At 39.0% G+C, this 19673-nt stretch overlaps 1 protein-coding gene across 8 annotated transcripts in view; it reads left to right on the top strand.

Annotated features, from left to right (window-relative positions):
- The window catches only part of LOC121853589 (spermine oxidase-like), a 95761-nt gene extending 76316 nt beyond the window's left edge, over nucleotides 1-19445 (top strand). Inside the window, exons 18-21 of one of the 8 annotated variants that reach the window (XM_042347839.1) lie at nucleotides 3872-4071; nucleotides 9587-9711; nucleotides 10774-10889; nucleotides 19243-19445. In XM_042347839.1, coding sequence (XP_042203773.1) covers nucleotides 3872-4071; nucleotides 9587-9711; nucleotides 10774-10889; nucleotides 19243-19302 — 501 coding nt within the window. In that variant the 3' untranslated portion in view covers nucleotides 19303-19445. Of the gene's footprint in view, nucleotides 1-3871; nucleotides 4072-9586; nucleotides 9720-10773; nucleotides 11088-19242 lie in introns of those variants that run through there. The other 7 variants (XM_042347848.1, XR_006086363.1, XM_042347857.1 and 4 more) reach the window with 7 other exon arrangements.
- The last annotated feature ends 228 nt before the right edge of the window (nucleotides 19446-19673 follow it).

The following is a 19673-nucleotide window of genomic DNA, read 5'->3' as shown; positions in this document are numbered from 1 at the left end:
TACTTAATGATTTGGAACAAATAATCAAACACCCTACACGCGTTCCTGATCGACACGATCAACTTGCTAACATTCTTGATCTTTGTTTTACCTCTAACCCCTCACACTATTCATACTCAATTTTTGCCCCCTTAGGGTCTTCTGATCACAACCTTATTTCTATTAAATCAAACTGGGCACGACCACCTCCCCCACCCCCCTCTAAACGTCAACTATGGCACTATCGGAGGGCAAGCTGGCAATCCTTGCGAGAATTCTTCACCGACTTTCCTTGGGATGAATATTGCTTTTCCACTCGGGATGCCTCAGTATGTGCTGACAGCATTGCTGGGGTTATACAGGGCGGTATGAGTGCATTTATCCCATCTTCTACCAAAACTTTCACATTACAATCATGGTTTGATCGCTCCTGCTCTCTTGCTTGCAGGTTGAGAGATAGGGCATATCGAGCTATGAAACTATCTCCTTCTCCTATTACCCACACCTCTTTCATTACTTCTAGGAATCGTTGTAAGGCTATTATTCGTAGGGCCAAGCGGAGTTTTATTAAAAGAAAGACTGCTGTCCTGACTAATTCTTCCTCTAGTAAAACCTTCTGGTCCTTAGCTAAAAACATCTGTAACAACTTCTGCACGCCTTCTTTTCCTCCCCTCTTCCGTCCCAATAACTCTATAGGCAACTCTCCCCCTGAGAAAGCCAACCTCTTTGGCACCTTATTCTCCTCTAATTCCACCTTAGACGATTCCCACTCTACCCCTCCTACTCCTGCACCTCCTACTGAACCTATGCACTTTCCTATAATCTCCACTCGCAGGGTTGCCGGTGTGTTATCCAGGTTGGATGTGAGTAAAGCGCATGGACCGGACGGAATACCCCCTCGTGTTCTGAGGGAGTGTGCTGAAGCCCTGGCCCCTGTGCTTGCTCGCCTCTTTTGCCTTTGCCTCAAAACCAAAACTTTTCCTTCTTCTTGGAAGCATGCCTTGGTTCAGCCCATCCCGAAGAAGGGTGACCATTCTAATCCTTCTATCGCCCCATTGCCTTAACTTCATCCCTCTCTAAGATTTTCGAAACTATCTTGAACTCCCATTTTCTCCGTCACCTTGAACGCCTTTCTCTTTTGTCGGATCACCAGTATGGCTTTCACCAGGCGAGATCTACTGGTGATCTGCTCTCCTATTGCACCCATCTTTGGTCATCCTCTCTTAGGGATTATAGGGAAACTTTTGTCGTGGCCCTCGACATCTCCAAAGCATTTGACAGGGTATGGCACAAGTCTTTGCTATCTAAACTTCCCTCTTTTGGTTTCTCTCCCCCACTTTGTTCTCTCATCTCTAGCTTCCTTGAGAATCGATCCATGGCAGTTGTTGTCGAGGGATCGATTTCTCGCTCTTTCTCTACCAATAGTGGCGTCCCACAGGGTTCTGTTCTTTCACCAACTCTCTTTCTTCATTTTATCAATGATTTACTTCACACTACAACTAATTCTATCCATTCTTACGCCGATGATTCTACTCTTCACTCTTCCTCACATTTTCCCCTTCCTCCTAACTCTCAAACTAGATCTGTTTCTAGAACTGATATCATTACTTCTATCAATGCGGATCTGTGCAGCATCTCTGAATGGGGAGATACAAGCTTGGTTAAGTTCAATAGTAACAAAACTCAATATTTACCAATTACACTTTGTAAAGCAGACGATCTCCCACCAATTACATTTCAGGACACTATCATCCTCCCAAATTCTGAAATAAATATATTAGGCCTCACCATTTCCTCCAATATGTCCTGGAAATCACACATCCTTAGTATAACTAAAGCTGCCTCCCGAAAGTTGGGAATGCTGTACAGATGCCGCAGCTCCTGAGCAGTTGCTCCAAGTATATAAGGGATTCATTCGTCCTAACTTGGAGTACTGCTCTCATATCTGGGGTGGCTCTTCTTCTGTCCAACTATTAGATAGGGTGGAATCAAAAGCATTTCGTCTTATTAACTCTCCTACTTTAGTCGACAATCTCTCTCCCCTTTCTCTTCGCCGCAATGTTGCTTCACTCTCTCTCTTTTACAGGTACTTTAACAGGCAATGTTCAGTGGATTTGGCATCCTGTGTACCGCCAGCAAGGCCGTGGGTTCGTAACACACGTCTTGCCCGCGGTGCCCACCATTTCTCTGTGGATGTCGGTCACACGAGAATAACCCGTTATAGTACCTCCTTCTTTCCTCACACAGCCAAACTGTGGAATGCTCTGCCTTCTTCTGTGTTTCCATGCTCTTACAATCTGTCTCACTTTAAAAAGCTGGTTTTCCGGCATCTTCGTGGTGTAGATTAATACAGTATAACCTTTTTTTCTATATTTTCAATTTCTTTCCGTTCTTTTTTTTTTCGCCCCCCAGGCTCCGTTGTGGGTCGTTTGACCTGTTCCCAGGTGGGCTAATTCCCGTAAAAAAAAAAATTAAACCAATCACAGCTAGCAGGGAGGGAGGTAAGGATGCTTTGCCCAATCACAGTCCGCTACGTCATATGACATCACCGATAACGCAACAAAGACATACACTGCGCAACCTACTCGCGCCGCTTACACAACATGGCGGGAGGTTTTTATTAAAAAATGGCGCGGCGCGAGAGGACCGCCAGCCGCTCTCCGTGTAAAGGGGTACACGCACCGCGGAAAGTGAGCATTCCGTGTTCGGCAGGGTACCGCGTAAACATGGAAACACGTAAAGTGGGACCGCGTAAAGCGAGGGTTGACTGTACAAACTTGTCACTTTTTTCTTTTTAATTCTTAGGTCTTTGACTTTATTTTGAGCACTCGTGAATTCTTTAAAAGAACTAGCCCTATATGACAAAAAAAGAGACCAGCTATTATAATTTATTATTATTATTCATAAATTGCTAGGCACCATTTTTCTTGATGACCTTGGAGCCATAAACACCCTATCATAGTTAATTTCAGCTGCCACAGAACTTGGTCAGACATAATATCTGAATTGTTAGGACAGTAGGGCCTCATTTATCCCAAATTCTAATAAAGAAAACACCCGATACCTGAAAAATCATGGACTCCAACCTTTCATCTATTATTCCATAATTCACCCATTATCCAAAAGTGCAATTGTAGTTTTGGAAGTGGTCACTACAGATATTGTGCAGAACTGTATGCCATAATAGGTGTGTCTTTAGTATTATGCCATAATGGATAATTATGGATGCTGTTGATTGTGGTTCCAATATTAGCAGAAATATAAATGGTAAAATATGATTACAATATTTGATGGTCTCTTGATCATCTATGCCTCGTAAATCAAACTCCGGTATCTCATTCTCACATGTTGTTTTTACTTTAGCTACCCTGGTTGACACTTAATTCATCAACATCATATTATTGCAGTCTTCATTTTGGAAGCTGATACATAGAGGATTTTTTTAGTAAAAACTTGTGTTATTTTCTCTCATTTTTTCCAACACTTGAAAAAGTGATAAGCGGGTCCCATAGGCATGATTGTCCATTAGGGACTGTGTTGATACAGTACACTGTATACTAAGCCTTAGGTACACAAGGAGGCAGCATGGCTGGTACTGCACTCAACTGCATCAACTCCCCAAGTTGTAAACTTAGATCTCCATTTAGAGTTGGGTAAATTGGGAGTGTCTGGGTATCGAGCCAACAATCGCATGCCTATGATACTACTGTATACAGTATTATTGTTATTATTATTATTATTATTATTATTATTATTATTATTATTATTATTATTATTATTATTATTATTATTATTATTATTATCATTTTTATTATATAATTATATTATACTACACAATGAAATAGGTTAAAAATAATTTTTAGGAATTTGACTCTCTTAATATCCATAACAGATGAATCAGTACTGGGTCCGGGCAATCTCAGGATTTGATCCAGTGTTCAACCAAACATCAATGCTTTGTGGTTGGATTGGTGGACCTGAAGCAGAGTACATGGAAGGGTTGAGTGCTGATGAAGTGGGCCAGGCATGTACTAAACTCCTCAAACTTTTCCTGGGCTGGAAACATATCCCTTATCCCAAGAAGATTTATAGGTATGTCCTGGTTGTGTTCTCCTATCTTTTCTTTTCTTTTAGTTTAGGTAAACCAGCACTTATCTGAGAGAATGTCATACTTAGAGTAATATTTTATTTTATCAGTTTCTAGGATCTTTTCTTTTAATGCAGTTTTATTACATTATATGTTTTGAACGCTGTATCATCTGCCTATACAGTAAACCCTCACTTTACGCGGTTAATTCAACCCACGGCGGCCCGTGTAAAGTAAGAAGTGCGTAAAGTGAACAACATAACATATGGGATTAGTTGAAATAGAGACCGGGCCGACCCCCAAACTCCACTTTTTCCCGACACAATACGTACGTTTTACTAAAAATAACATCTTAACTTTATGATGGTATTCACCCACACATAATATAGAAGGGAACAGTCAATAAACTGAAGGTTAGGTTAGAAAAAAACAAGGTTGGGGTTAACACTTACGTTAGTAGAAGAGATGAGTCGGCGTACGGGAATGGAGACTGGTTCCGAGGCAGAGGGCAGGCTACTGGCCCTCAGATGAGTCACCATCACTGTCATCCACACTTGTCAGGGCCTCCCTGACAAATCCCTCAAAGTCATAATGACTGTCTCTACCTCTGTCACTATCACTGGCTTGGGCTGGCTGTGGTGGGTTGCAGGCGAAGAACTCTGTTATGCTTTGCTGACGGCTGGTGTTTATGTTGTCTGCAACAGCTGGGTAGTGAAGATTTCATACCTGTTTGCGTCAGGGTCGTCGGAGAGGAGTAGCTTGACTTTTTCAATACACTCGATGGCACCCCTAACATTACTATGGGATAAGCGGCATTCTTCTTGGGATGACGCACCACCTGCCTCTTCACTGACGTCATTATCATCTACCATGTCGTCGGTAGTCACATCAGGATCCCTTATCACCTCCAGGATGTCGTCGTTGGTGGTCTCGGACAAGCCTGCAGCTGTAACACTCTGCGCAGCTTCTCTGGCAAGGTCCACTGCTACTGCAACAGTCTGAACCTCACCAGTCACAGATTGACTCTGCCTAACGCCCGGAATGCTTTGCAACACATGTCTCCATGCGTGACGAACAGTTGCTACAGACAGCTGATCCCATGCCTCCACCAAGAAGTCCACAGCTTTCTTGACGTTGAATATTCTCCAGAATTGTTTTAAAAGTATTTTTTGCTCTGCCAACTGTTGATCCTCGTCTTCTTCGCTCCTGCTATCGGTGGTGGTGTCACTCAGGTTACGCAACTCTTCCCTGGTGTTGGTGTAGTCGTTCAGGAGCTTGAATTTTTTAACAGAGAATGCAGCTTTTACATTACAGATTAACTCTTGGTCCATGGGCTGTAATATAGACGTAGTGTTGGGAGGAAGGAAGACCACTTTTACGTTGGGGTGACGATCTAACAGTAGGGGCGAGTGTCCTGGTGCGTTGTCCAGCAGCAACAAAATCTTGAATGGCACATTCTGTTGCTCACAGAATTTCTTCACATCGGGAACGAAACATTCATCAAACCAGGAGAGGGACAGTGTAGAGAACATCCACGCCTTACGTGCGGTCAGCCAGTGGACATTTAGCTTGTGATTGGTTTAATGTAACATGACGTGCCCTGCCACCAGAGGAAAGGAGTCGCTGACCTACCCGGGCCACTCTCATTGTTCTCAGTTCTCCGCGTATACAGTTATCTCTTGTGCCCGCTATTCCCCTCACAGTGGCTTCTGCTGGACGCCCACCACCCCAGAAAAACCTTGAACCTGGACCAAGCCATGATTATGTGAAGGAAGTTATCGAGTTGGGGGAGAAAATCAAGCTATCCTTGACAAAGACACTGTCAAGCATCGGCATGAAGTGTCTAATAACCTTCTGTCGAAAATTATTGAGCCGTATGTCCAAATGTATCACGACAACAAGTCAGTGATATTGACAGTGAAGATATGGACTTTGAGGAGTTTGTCAGGGAGGCCCTGCAAACCTCTGTGAGTAGTGATAGTGACTCACCGGAGGGAAACTAATCTGCCCTCTACCTCGGAACCAGCGGCCATTCCCATATGCCAACTCATCTCTTCTACTAACGTAAGTGTTAAACCTTGATTTTTCTTTTACCTGGTACAGTATATTATTCTCTTATTGATATTTCTCTTCTATATTATGTGTGTGTGCATCCCATCATAAAATTAAGATATTATTTTTAGTACAACGTACGTATTGTGTTGGAAAAAGTGGAATTTGGGGGTCGGCCAAGTCTCTATTTAAATTAATCCCATATGCTCTGTTATTTCGTTTACGCATTTCTCGTTTTACGCGGACCTCCACGGGTTCAATTGACCGCGTAAATGGAGACTATACTGTACTTAATTTTCCCATACAGTATTACCCCGCTTTACACGGTTTCACTTTCCGCGATTTCTCATTTACGCGGTACCTTGCCAGAACCGGACTTTCACTTGGACTTGTACTTTCCCGCGGTGCATCTACTCATGCGCGTGAAGTATAATTTATTTTTTATTTTATTTTTTATTTAGCTCATAAAATTCATACAAATTACCCTGCCAGAATATAATTTACCTTGCTGGAATTCTTACAATATGATGATCATTTTGAATATAAACATCATGGATTTTGCATTAGACATACAAATTTTAGATCTAATGTAATAATTTGGTTTACACAAAACAAATATTTTATCATTTGTGCAAAATATATGAAGTTTACATTCAAAATATTCCCTGACCTGCATGGAATCTAGAAATGTCAATTATATTATCCTAACTTTAGTCTGGGTTATTATTTATTACTAAAAATGTAAATATACTACTTTCTCCCAATCACTTCTCTGGTAGGGAGGGAAGGTGGGGGGTGGGGGGTAGGAAGGGAGGGAGGGCAGAGGTGGGGTATTTTGATTGACAGATAGTGTCCTTGAAGAATATTTCTTTGTTTATTTACTGAAGATATTTGTTTTAGCTCATAAAATTCATACAAATTACCTGGCCAGAATATAATTTACATTGCTGGAATTCTTACAATATGATGATCATTTTGAATATAAACATCATGGATTTTGCATTAGACATACAAATTTTAGATCTAATGTAATAATTTGGTTTACACAAAGCAAATATTTTATCTTTTGTGCAAAATATATGAAGTTTACATTCAAAATATTCCCTGGCCTGCAAGGAATTCAGAAATGTCAATTATATTATCCTAACTTTAGTCTGAGGTATTATTTATTACTAAAAGTTAAAATCTAGTTTTTTCACCCAAACATTTCTCTGGTAGGGAGGGAAGGTGGGGGTGGGGGGGAGGGTTGGGACCGACCAACCCAGCTGGCGTGAGTGTGAGGGGGCGGGGAGGCAAGGTGGGGTACTTTGATTGACAGATAGTGTCGTGAAGAATATTTTGTTTTTTATTACCTGAAGATATTTGTTTTAGCTCATAAAATTCATACAAATTACTCGGCCAGAATATAATTTACATTGCTGGAATTCTTACAATATGATGATCATTTTGAATATAAACATCATGGATTTTGCATTAGACATACAAATTTTAGATCTAATGTAATAATTTGGTTTACACAAAGCAAATATTTTATCTTTTGTGCAAAATATATGAAGTTTACATTCAAAATATTCCCTGACCTGCAAGGAATCCAGAAATGTCAATTATATTATCCTAACTTTAGTCTGAGGTATTATTTATCACTAAACGTTAAAATCTAGTGTTTTCACCCAAACATTTCTCAGAGAGGCAGGAGCTAGTGAGCTGGGAAAAGGGGGGGGGGGGATTTGAGTCCATTATTTAAATGGACATTAACCTGGCGACTGTATTTCTCTTAAATATTAATTGTGTGAGCATACCATCATAAAATTTAGATGTTATTTTTACTACAGGTTGTACCTCTCTAGTCCGGCAACCTCGGGACTTGACCGGTGCCGGACCATGGAAATTCACCCTTTTCCTGGATAGATAGTGACTTGTGCTTATGCCTGGAAGCACTAGCACCACTTTCTCTGCATCATGGTCTCTTTGAAGACATATTGAAGGGTTAAATGTCGTATAGTAGCTCCTCAAATTTCGCGAGTTTTTAATTCTTAACGTATTTTATTGGAACACACACAAAAATAAATAAATAAAAATTTTGACGGCGGAAACTTGAATTTCGACGGGTTTGAACGGCCCGCCAACGTGCAGACGACGTGCATAATCGTGTAAACAGCGTCATTTCTCATATGTACAAAAGATTCATTATTGTTTATTACTGAATGTCTTTTTTATTGAATTAATGTTTATGTGTGCAAAATGAGCAATACAATTCATTAATAATACGTAGAATATTAAAACACACGAGGAAATGACACAGCATTGTATTCGTTGATTACAAAACCAGTGACTGACTGGTTCTACATATAAAACTGGTTGTTTTAAGTAATGTTATTTAATGTTAATAAATGGAACAATAGAAGTAGCTAACGATAATGGTAAAGAAAAAAGAGAGATCGCATATGTTAGTGCGCATGCGCACACGTGAAAACATATCATCATTACTTTACATAAGAATATGAAAGCAACACTTATTTACTGTTCATATATATTTTAATTAATGTTTCTGAATTTGTTTTTATTGAATTAATGTACGTGTATGCAAAATTAACAATACAATTTATTAATAATACGTGGAATATTAGAGGAGACAAGACGGCTGCCGGCATTGTTTATGTTAAAGCTTACGAAACCAGTGACTGATTAGTTCTACATATAAAACTGAAGAAAATAAGACCCTGAGTTTAGCTGTAGTAAAATTAATGTAAAAAAATGAATATGGTTGCTTGAAGTACCTGTAATGTTATTTAATGTTAATAAATGGAACAATATAAGTAGCTAACCAATAATGGTAAAAAAAAAAGTGAGACTGCTCGTATGTAAGTGCGCACATGTGAAAATATATCGTCATTACTCTACATAAGAATATGAAAGCAACACTTATTTACTGCTCATATATATTGAAGGGTTAAATGTTGTACTCTGTATAGACAAGCAGAGAGAGAGAGCAGCCGAACTGCCGGATGTAAACAAACCTTAATTTCCCGCGGCTTTTTTTTTTTTAAGGGGATTAGCCCACCCGGGAATAGGTCACTGACCCACATTAGGGCCTGAGGGGCAAAAATTTAATACTCCTGTAATAATAATAATAATTCAGATAAAAAAAAAAGAAAAAAAAAAAGCTGCCTATCTACCTATTGGACAAACTAAAATCGTTCCGGACCACGGGAGTTTCCGGACCACAGAATGCCGGACTAGAGAGGTACAACCTGTAAAACATAGGTATTGTGTCGGAAAAAGTGGAGTTTGGAGGTCGGCCCAGTCTCTATTTCAATTAATCCCATATGTTCTGTTGTTCACCTTACGCGGGTTTTCACTTTACGCGGTACCCTGTGGGTTCAATTGACCGCGTAAATCATAAATCGGGGTACTACTGTATATGTATATGATATTACTCAAGATTGATTTATTTTTTTTTTTTTTCAGATCTTGTTGGGCAAGTGATTTTTTCTCTCGAGGGTCATATTCCTATCATCCTGTTGGCTGTAACTGTGGGGCTGAAAACTCTGAGAATGATCTCAATATGCCTGTGTGTGCTGTAACTAAGGAAGGTGATAAGGTTTGTCATATCACATACTTATGCATGCATGCGTGTGTATATATATATATATATATATATATATATATATATATATATATATATATATATATACTGTATATACAGTTGGGTCTCACTTTACGCGGTTAATATAACCCACAGGGTACCGCGGAAAGTGAGAAACGCGTAAAGTGAACAACATAACATATGGGATTAATTGAAATAGAGACCGGGCCGACCCCCAAACTCCACTTTTTGACGACACACAACTATGTTGTAGTAAAAATTTTATCTTAACTTTATGATGGTATGAAAAAACAAGTAATATAGAAGAGGTTAGGTTAGGAAAAATAAAGGTTAAGTTAGGAAAAATAAAGGTTAGGTTAGGAAAACTAAAAGTTAGGTTGAACACTTATGTTAGTAGAAGAGATGGGTCGGCATACGGGGATGGAGGCTGGTTCCGAGGCAGAGGGCAGGCTACTGGCCCTCAGGTGAGTCACCATCACTGTCATCCACACTTGCCAGGGCCTCCCTGACAAATCCCTCAAAGTCATCTTCACTGTCTCTACCTCTGTCACTATCACTGGCTTGAGCTGGCTGTGGTGGGTTGCGGGCGAAGAACTCTGTCAGTCATGGAAGATTCTTCCTGTGGGGTGTTCTAGTTGTTGTTTTCTTGCACGCCAGTCATTGGTCATCTTAAGGTTTAAACAAAAAAAAAAATCTAAAAACCAGTTTTTGTGATATAGTCCAGAATGCGAGGTCGACATCCCACCCATCTCCACCCTTCGAGAGTTGACATTTGTTTACTGCTCGCTCACGGGCAAGAAATAATGGTGGCAGTACTTGTGATGGAGGGTGGGGTTGGGGGTTTTGAGAATTGCAATTAAATGCCAGGTAGCGACGTGTCCTCCTAATATTGTGTATTTAAGTAATTATTAGATGTTTTAATTACCTGCATGTTGGCCTGGCGAGTTAATGCTCGGCATTTACATACCTAGGTATAAAGTTAGGTGTCGCATTTTTGATTGAACAAAAATAATAATAATTCATATTTAAGGGTAAATTCTTAATTCAGATTCCAGTTTTGGTGTTAGCAGGAGAAGCCAACAGCCGAGCCTATTACTCCACAGTTCATGGTGCACTGCAAAGTGGAATAGCACAAACAACACATTATGTCAACTCTCGAAAGGGGTAAGTATGATCCTTTATAGTCTGCTGTTGGTCCAAGGAGTCATGTATATTTTCCCCTCAAAGCTACTGTTTGCAACAAAGGCTAACCCACTACATTGATGGCAGTCAGTTTATAAATGTTCAGGTGACGGGCAAGTCGAAGGGAATGATTGAAACTCGCCTTTTGAGAAATTCAATATTTATTGATGTGGTCAAAACCTGCAGAGAACAAGGCGTTCATTAGTATTACATGGTGATCTATCTGATACATAATTAGTTAGTCTCAGACGATTTCATCTTAATTACAATTGATTATTAAGCATAGTGACGTGATACAAAGTTCATAACTCTATTAATCTTAGTTACATTTCGTTCCGCATTGTCTTATTTCTCCAGGTAAGGCAGAAACAAGTAGGCATAATTAGTCTACAATATTTCAGTACTGAGGGGTATGTCATCACTTTGGCTGTACTTACAAGTGCGGGTCAATGCAAACTAGTATGGTGTTCCAAGGTACAATAGTACTACGGTATGCAAATTGTTCCAGCACAAAACTCGGCCAGGACTGAGAGTCGGTGTTTACCACAGAGGGCTGGTGGCTGCATGGTCCTCACAGCAGTGGCTGCACGGCCCTCACAGCATCACTTGAGAAGGCGATCTGCCTCATGGAGGCCATACGGCCACACCACACTTTAAACCATACACTCCCCAGAATCAGGGCATCTTGTTTGTGCAGGTTGCGTGGGCGGCGCGGCGCACGTGGTCCCAGGCTGATAGATTTAATGTTTGTTCGGGTAAGGCAACGCCAGCACTGTAGTTGAAGCCAGCGGCGATAACACAGTCACTAATCAAGTAATGAAGTGAAACCCTTTATCTTACAACCTAGCCCTTAAAGTATGGTCTAGGAGATGAGTTTCTCCACCCAAGGTTGATAGCTAAGTGAGCCTGGGTGCTAAGTAATTTGTGCATGCAGAACTTACCTTGTCTGTTATTGGGTACATAAGATTTTCAAGAACATGTCTCAATCCAGTTGTCTCCCTTTGGAGCCAAGCATTCCCTGGAAACTGCCACTTCATAATGGAGCTAAGTTGTGCTAATGTCAGGTGGAGCCGAAAGATAATTTGGCAACAGGAAGTGGGACCCCCCCTCCCTTTTTTTTACCCTAAACAGCAGAATTGGTTACTTTCCAGGTACCACCATGGCTGCATAACATTTTCCAGCTTGTTTTGTTTAAACAAAAGATTCAGGTACTGCCAGACCCAAAGTCATTCCACACACAGTACTGTATCTAGTAGGAGTGTTTTTCCATACATGAAATGATGTAGATAATGCAATATTTTGGTGCTGAAATATCCGACATGCCAATAAAATGAAATCTTGACCTAAAGTATGATACTACAAAATAAACCTTTGAAGTGGGAAGACCAGCAATGGGACCATTTATCTGACATGCTTGGGTATTGGGGATACTTTTTGGGGGGTGAATTTAGAGCGCCAGGCCTAATATGTACAATAAACTCTTAGTGGCTGCAAAGCCTCTGTTCAGATCACTAGATTCACCCTACAAGTATTTTACAACTGAATGCAGTATTACTAAAACTTAAAATTTTAAGCATATAACTAGCAATACACCTAATGAAAGAAATAAAAGAGCAAAAATTATACAACCTAGTGTACACACTGCTTCGTAAGCTCCACTGATGCTTGCCATAGCAACGGATTAGCATCAATTGTTTCACATATGTGTTGTTTGCGTCATCCAGGTTGGGTATTCCTTATCTAAAAATCCAAAATGCTCTGCTTTGAAAGTTTTTTTGAGTGATAACCCAATTTAGGGTATTGATGTAACGGGCCTAGTTTTCTCTTTTTATAATTTATTATCCAGATATTCTTTTCTGTTAGTCTTCTTATTTATTCATATACTAATATGTTCGTTGTAGCATTCTTTCCAATGAGTATCCTGTTTTATATAGTTATCCTTCTTCAATTCTTTACATATATACTTATTCTTATATATTCTTGCTTATAGTCTTATATGTTCTTTATCTCTATATACCTTATATTCTTATATATTCTTATATAAGTAACTCTTATGCTTCTCTGCATATATTTCCCAAGTCAATGTGCTTTCTTTTCATTTCATTTCATATATATTATAATCTCTTCCATATATTTTGTTCTAGTTATATTCTAAACCATGGATTAACCTGGGAAACCATGTCTTTCTTATTACCACACTTATTATACTTACAACGATAGACCTGCCACCCCCCAGGATTTTATTAGAATATAACATATCTTAGTTAACTGTTAGGTAGTAAGCTTCTAGGCACGTGAGTTAGTTATCTTCTGAGAACCAATGTGGGAAAGGATAGAGTGGTGATACTCGTAGATTACTAATTCAATATTTTTGAACACAGTGATTGGATAAGATGAATCTTAGATTCACTCAGACAAAACAGAACTGCATTTTATTTATTAAGTCATCAAACACTTCAAGAACTTATTACCTCATTAAATACCTCCAAATACTTATTACTTCAATCGACAATTGTGGTATTGTCACTCTGCCAAATGATATTCAGTACTGGGTATACACCAGATATCACTGGACCCTCAGGTCTTACTTTACTAAGTAGCAAATTAACTCTTCACTTCTTGGTTATATCATTATACTCTCAGATTATCATTTCATGGTCACTACCGATGAATACATAGCACACTGGACAACTCCACAATTATCACAACATAAAATACCTCCTGTTAATTCGCAAGGAACAACATGGCACTTTTAACTCTCATTCAGTGGTTCAATACTTAACCTGGGATACTATATTTCTGCTAGTTATCCCCCAAACAAGATGCAATAATACTTAGGCCCATGTAACTGTGAGGAGTGCCCCAGGGTAACGCTGGTCTCTACAACACATGAAGATCGCTGTTAGGGGTCGGTTGTAAACCGACACACACCCAGGGAGCTGGCGCCTGATTTGCAGGAAACGGACTTCCCAGTTTAATCCTGTCGAATTAACGGCATTGTCCAACCCGGTTACCGACCCACGTTAGCCGATGGGTATTCAGCTCAACACACTGGAGAGACGTTGAGGAAGAGTCACGAATGCGTAAATGTCTAACTTCAACTATACAAAACATACGTCTGGCAACGGTTCAGACGATATCTAAATCTCTACGTTACTCGATTTAATTGGCACAGAATTCACTATGTTAACACATGAACACTGATATTCACCAAAATTTACTAAGTTAAACTGAATTAATAGGCAGCGGGGAACACACGTTAACATACCTGGAGAGACACTGGGGAAGAGTCACGAATGCGTGATTCTCCCTCGTGTAGAGGTATATACGTGCAACCCGCGAGGCAGCTTGGACCTCCGTATTCATACCACAAGGGTCGATCTTACCAACAACATAACTTCTCTACCATTTTGGATCATTGTATACTTGGTTATGAACTCCGGTGTTCCTGATCAGGGTAATTTCCTATGTCTATTCATATAATCTAATCAGAGGTTGAGCTTGCCAGGTAAAGGTGGAATATACACGTCGATAACATTAATTCTGCAAGCTCAGGCCTGAGGCGAACAAGGAGCTATTCACGGGGAGGCGCTAGATCTTGGAGATTATACCAGTTGACAGAATAGTTCAGGAGATTAATTACTTTCTTAAATAGACAACTGACACTAACTAAACTATAAACATCAGATTCTCTGATGTCGGGGCGCCAAAATGATATAACTTCAGGTGCGATCAGAAACTCATGGATACCCCCACGGACGACATAAAATACGCCACTCTAGCTGGCAAACTCGACACTCACTTACTTGACATGTTTTACTAACAATAAGGACAGTTGAAGCGTTCTACCCCACTCACAATGGATCTTGAAAGTTCCAACTGTAAACAGACATATCTAAGTTGACTCAAAACAAGGATGTTCTCTCTCACACTCAAATTCATTTTATAGAGAGGTTGGTTTCAGTAAGTCAGAGAAAATGGGATAACGGAGGACTGAGGTGTCTTGAAGTGATGAGAAAACGGACTCCTCAGATGGAGGACTCAACGAAAGCCGAGTTACATGTTTTGTGGGCTATTGAGCGTAATATGAATCATTTGATTTTGGCGCTAACTGACGTGTAAGACCGTGGTCGTTACATTGAGACCTTCTTTAGTGTGAAATTTAGGTTAAGCAAAAATTGTGCAAAATTCGGGGACCGGGTAATCAAGGAATTCTTTGGTTATTTTACTCCATTTTTAGGATACCAGTAATTACTTTGTAGTAGTAAGTAAATGAATGTTAAAGTAATTTCACATTGGTCCGACTGTCAGTTTCTCAAACTGGTATTTATGATGTTTTTAAAGTATACTATACCCTAATTAATTTGACACAATAGGGTCGTGCGTCTTATGTGCCATAAAATAAGGTAATCACACCTACTAATTATAATCTCCATGAACTAAGATATGTGTGTGCTCATGCCTTTGTGGCTGGATAATATTATTTAAAAATTACTGAGCTGGCCTGGTGATCTTGACCCAGGTGGCACCCTCGTTTGTCCAGTGTTCCTGTCCGAGACAGTTTAGCTTGTTTTTTCTGTTGTTTTATCTTTTGTTTTCTTTTCCAGTTTAATTTTAATACCAGTTTAAGCCAATTTGGCATGGATCCAGCTCTCAATATTGTGGGTTTGCATTCTTGATGAATAAGAACACTTTTACCATGTTGCCCATAAAATGGAGTTTCATATTTAATACAGTAATACCCCGCTTTACGCGGTTTCACTTTCCGCGATTTTGCATTTACGCGGTACCTCGCCAGAACCGGACTTTCACTTTACGCGGTGCATCTACTCATATACAAGGGAAGCGGCGCGGGCAAGATGCGCACAAAGTCGCCCGGTCATCAAAACATTACCGAGTTCTTCACCCGCCACCCACCACAGCCGGCCCAAGTCAGTGATAGTGATGGTGAGGATATGGACTTATATGGACTTTGAGGGGTTTGACAAAGAGGCCCTGCAAGCCTATGTGGTAGATAGTGATACAATTGATACAAGTGATACAGGTGAGGGCCAATAATCTGCCCTCTGCCTCGGAACCAACCCCCCCATCCCTGTGTGCCCAGCCATCTTTTCTACTAATGTAAGTGTTAAAAAAACTAATATTATTGATATTTCTCTTAATTATTAATTGTGTGTGCATAACGTCATAAAATTAAGATGTAATTTTTACTACAACGTAGGTATTGTGTCTAAAAAAGTGGAGTTTGGGGGTCGGGCCAGTCCCTATTGGAATTAATCCCACATGTTCTGTTGTTCACTTTACGCGGTTTTCACTTTCCGCGGTACCCCATAGGTTCAATTGACCGCGTAAATCGGGGTACTACTGTACTTGATTTATATTATCAGTGATATCATATCCAAGCTCTGAAATTACTTATTTGTTGTACATTTACCAGTCAATGTGTGTACAGTCGACCCTCGTTAATTTGGACCCCTTTCATCCGGATAATTCGGACAAAATCTGAACTTTTTTTTTTTCTTTTAGATTTGTAGGAATATTACCTACACGGACCTTAAGCTAAAATGCTGGTCCACCCACTGCTGGGATAAAACACCAGCGTCTTTATGGTTAAATGTAACATCACCACCACTAGTGTGGGGGGAGGGGGGGGATGCAACTTTTAGCTTCAGACATGAAAAATATTTACCATTTACTGCCAGTAAACAATGGAAACGTAAAATATGTACCAATTCGTAATGAAAAGTTGTGCAGTTCCTTCAGCAAATGAAGCTCACCAACTTACAATAGGCTAAATTACCTTACAACGTGTTTTCAGTAGTCTATGTTGAAGTTCTTAGCACAGGCTGACTTATCATATCATATACGGTATCACAGTTCTCATTGATCTACAAAAAATACTGGTAATAAAATCCTTTTCGATATTTCACGCTTAATATAATACCCAGTAATCTACTTCAACCTCCTATTGTTTACAACAACGCATGACGCACCACCAGCTGTTGAGTATCAGCTAGACGGTACACGTGTTTTTCAAATCGTTTTCAGTTAAAAAACTGTTACATCCCATGTATATTTTACCTTAACTGTGCCTGAATGAATATATTCTCGGAAATAAATAGTAGTTTTGCTGAAACGTGATGTATTTTAATGTAAAATAGGATAAAATACATGACGAAAACAAAAGATTATACCTAACCTTCCGATGTTCAAGAGAAGTTACTCGTTTTTTTAATAGTTTTTAGTTAAAATACTGTTATATTACAATGGTATTCTATTCATACTGTGCTTGATATAATGCATTCACGGAAATGTAATTTTTTTGCTGAAATGACGTACGTATTACAGCGGAAAGTGGGATAAAATTGTGACGAAAACAATGGCTTTCGTTCAAAAGATGTTACCGTAATCGCTTTTCGATTGGTTTTCAGTTAAAAAACTGTTGTATTGCAATAATATTCTATCCTAATTGACTTGAATAAATACTACGATACCATATTTCTGAATATTTTCATTAAAATCCATCCAAATCATTTTCCTTGTCATCGTCTGCAGCACCAAACAGCTTCTCCCAGTCCTCTCCTTGAACAGGGGTAGAGGGTACGTGTTTTTCGAATCGTTTTCAGTTAAAAAACTGTTACATCACACGTATATTTTACCTAAACTGCGCCTGAATGAATATATTCTCGGAAATAAATAGTAGTTTTGCTGAAACGTGATGTATTTCAATGTAAAATAGGATAAAATACATGACGAAAACAAAAGACTTTACCTAAGCTTCCGATGTTCTTGAGATGTTATTCGTTTTTTTTAATAGTTTTCGGTTAAAATCCTGTTATATTACAATGATATTCTATTCATACTGTGCTTGATATAATACATTCACGGAAATGTAATATTTTTGCTGAAATTACGTACGTATTACAGTGGAAAGTGGGATAAGATCGTGACAAAAACAATGACTTTGAAATATAATGCAATATTAACCCCTAAATCGGTTAATTCGGACAATTGGCTAAAACGGACACCTTTCCCCCCCCTATTAGTCCGAATTAACGAGGGTCGACTGTATATGTACAGTGATCCTTCGGTTAACGAAATTTTGGTTAACAAATTACGTTCCATAAGAATATTTAATTCGGTTAACGAACAAAAATTCTGTTAACGAATTTTTTACGAAATCATGTCAACATGTTTTCGCTTGCTCACCAGCTGGAATATTAGTCCGTCAATACAGTAATCGGTTCTAGGGCTTAAATTCGTTCTCATTTGAGTAAATATCAAGAAGGTTGTACAATTCAATAATTTTCCAAGTTTTATATTAAAATTTTTAGTCATTTTAACACATATTTAACATAATTGAACTACAAGAAACTAGTTTTTGGTGCGTCAATCAGCCACTTGACTCACCCAGCAAGGCGTCAGTTTGTATCTCTGGTCAGTGGAGGTAACATCTTGCTTGTGACTCTCTTGAACATAAACTATTTTTACGTTTTTACAGTACAATTATTGGTCATTCTGAAATTTATTTTACATATTGACAATATATAGTGCAGTGCAGTGTTGATTTAAAGAAAATAATCTTGAATTACACCCAGTGAACTTAAAATTTTATGGGTGAAATAACGGCATGAAGCATGGGGTGATTTCTTTTCCACCCCCATTTCCTTCTCTTCTCCCTTCTCCTCCACCCCCACTTCTAATTCCCATCATCATCCTCATCAACCAGGAGCCTTCTACATACACACCTCAAAGTAAGTGTACTTTATTTCATTTATTTTTACTTTGTATGTAATTTTCGGTGAGCTGGAACCAATTACCCAAAATCCCATTGAAACAATGGTTTCGGTTAACGAACGACCTTCTGGAACGAATTGTGTTCGTTAACCGAGGGACCACTGCACTGTACAGAGTTCTGCATAATGTGGTCACTGGTTGTACTGTATATATTTTTGTCTAATATGCAGAAGGGGAATGTGTGATGGAGAAACATTCGTCTTATTTGGTATCATTCATCCCCCACTATGCATAAATTCACACTGTATATTTATGTCTATAGTTTAACAATATTGGTTTCCTAATTTGCTTATATTTACCACTTCAGAATTATTAAGGTTTAACAAAACTATTATTAATTATGTGGAGTCCTGATAATGATGCTTCATCAAGTAGCCAACTCTTCAAAAGTAAAAGACTTCAATCATAGAGCTATTACTAAACTAAAGAGGTAGGAAAAATCAATTGTCAAATTGCAAGCACTATTGTATTCTCATTAGCTTGGTGTGTAGGGCTGTTGAAGGACTGTAATGCAAACCCTGTCTTTGTATTTTTGCAGGTCACTTGGCAGTCATGTCACAATCAAGAGCAAATTGTGATTCAGCAGACTGTTGTCTAGTTTAGGTGTTTTGTCCTTTGTGGTTTTTTTTAGAACACTTGTTCTCAGGACGGGGGTGGCGATGGTCACCGGGGTTGTATGCAGGGCAGGATTAAGCTTAATAGGGGCCTGAGGCACAGATCAACTTGGGGCCCCCTACTCTCAAGGTATATATATATATATATATATATATATATATATATATATATATATATATATATATATATATATATATATATATATATATATATATATATATATATATATATATATATATATATATATATACACACACACACACAGCTAGACCCCGACTTACGACTGCTTCGACTTACGACCGTCGGGAACTTACGACCGCCGCAGATTTTTTATTAAATTGTTTTGTTTTTGTT

This window comes from Homarus americanus, unplaced genomic scaffold (genome assembly GCF_018991925.1).
Source record: "Homarus americanus isolate GMGI-L3 unplaced genomic scaffold, GMGI_Hamer_2.0 scaffold50564, whole genome shotgun sequence".
Classification (NCBI taxonomy): Eukaryota; Metazoa; Arthropoda; class Malacostraca; order Decapoda; family Nephropidae; genus Homarus; species Homarus americanus.
This window is presented reverse-complemented; position numbering and strand designations above follow the sequence as displayed.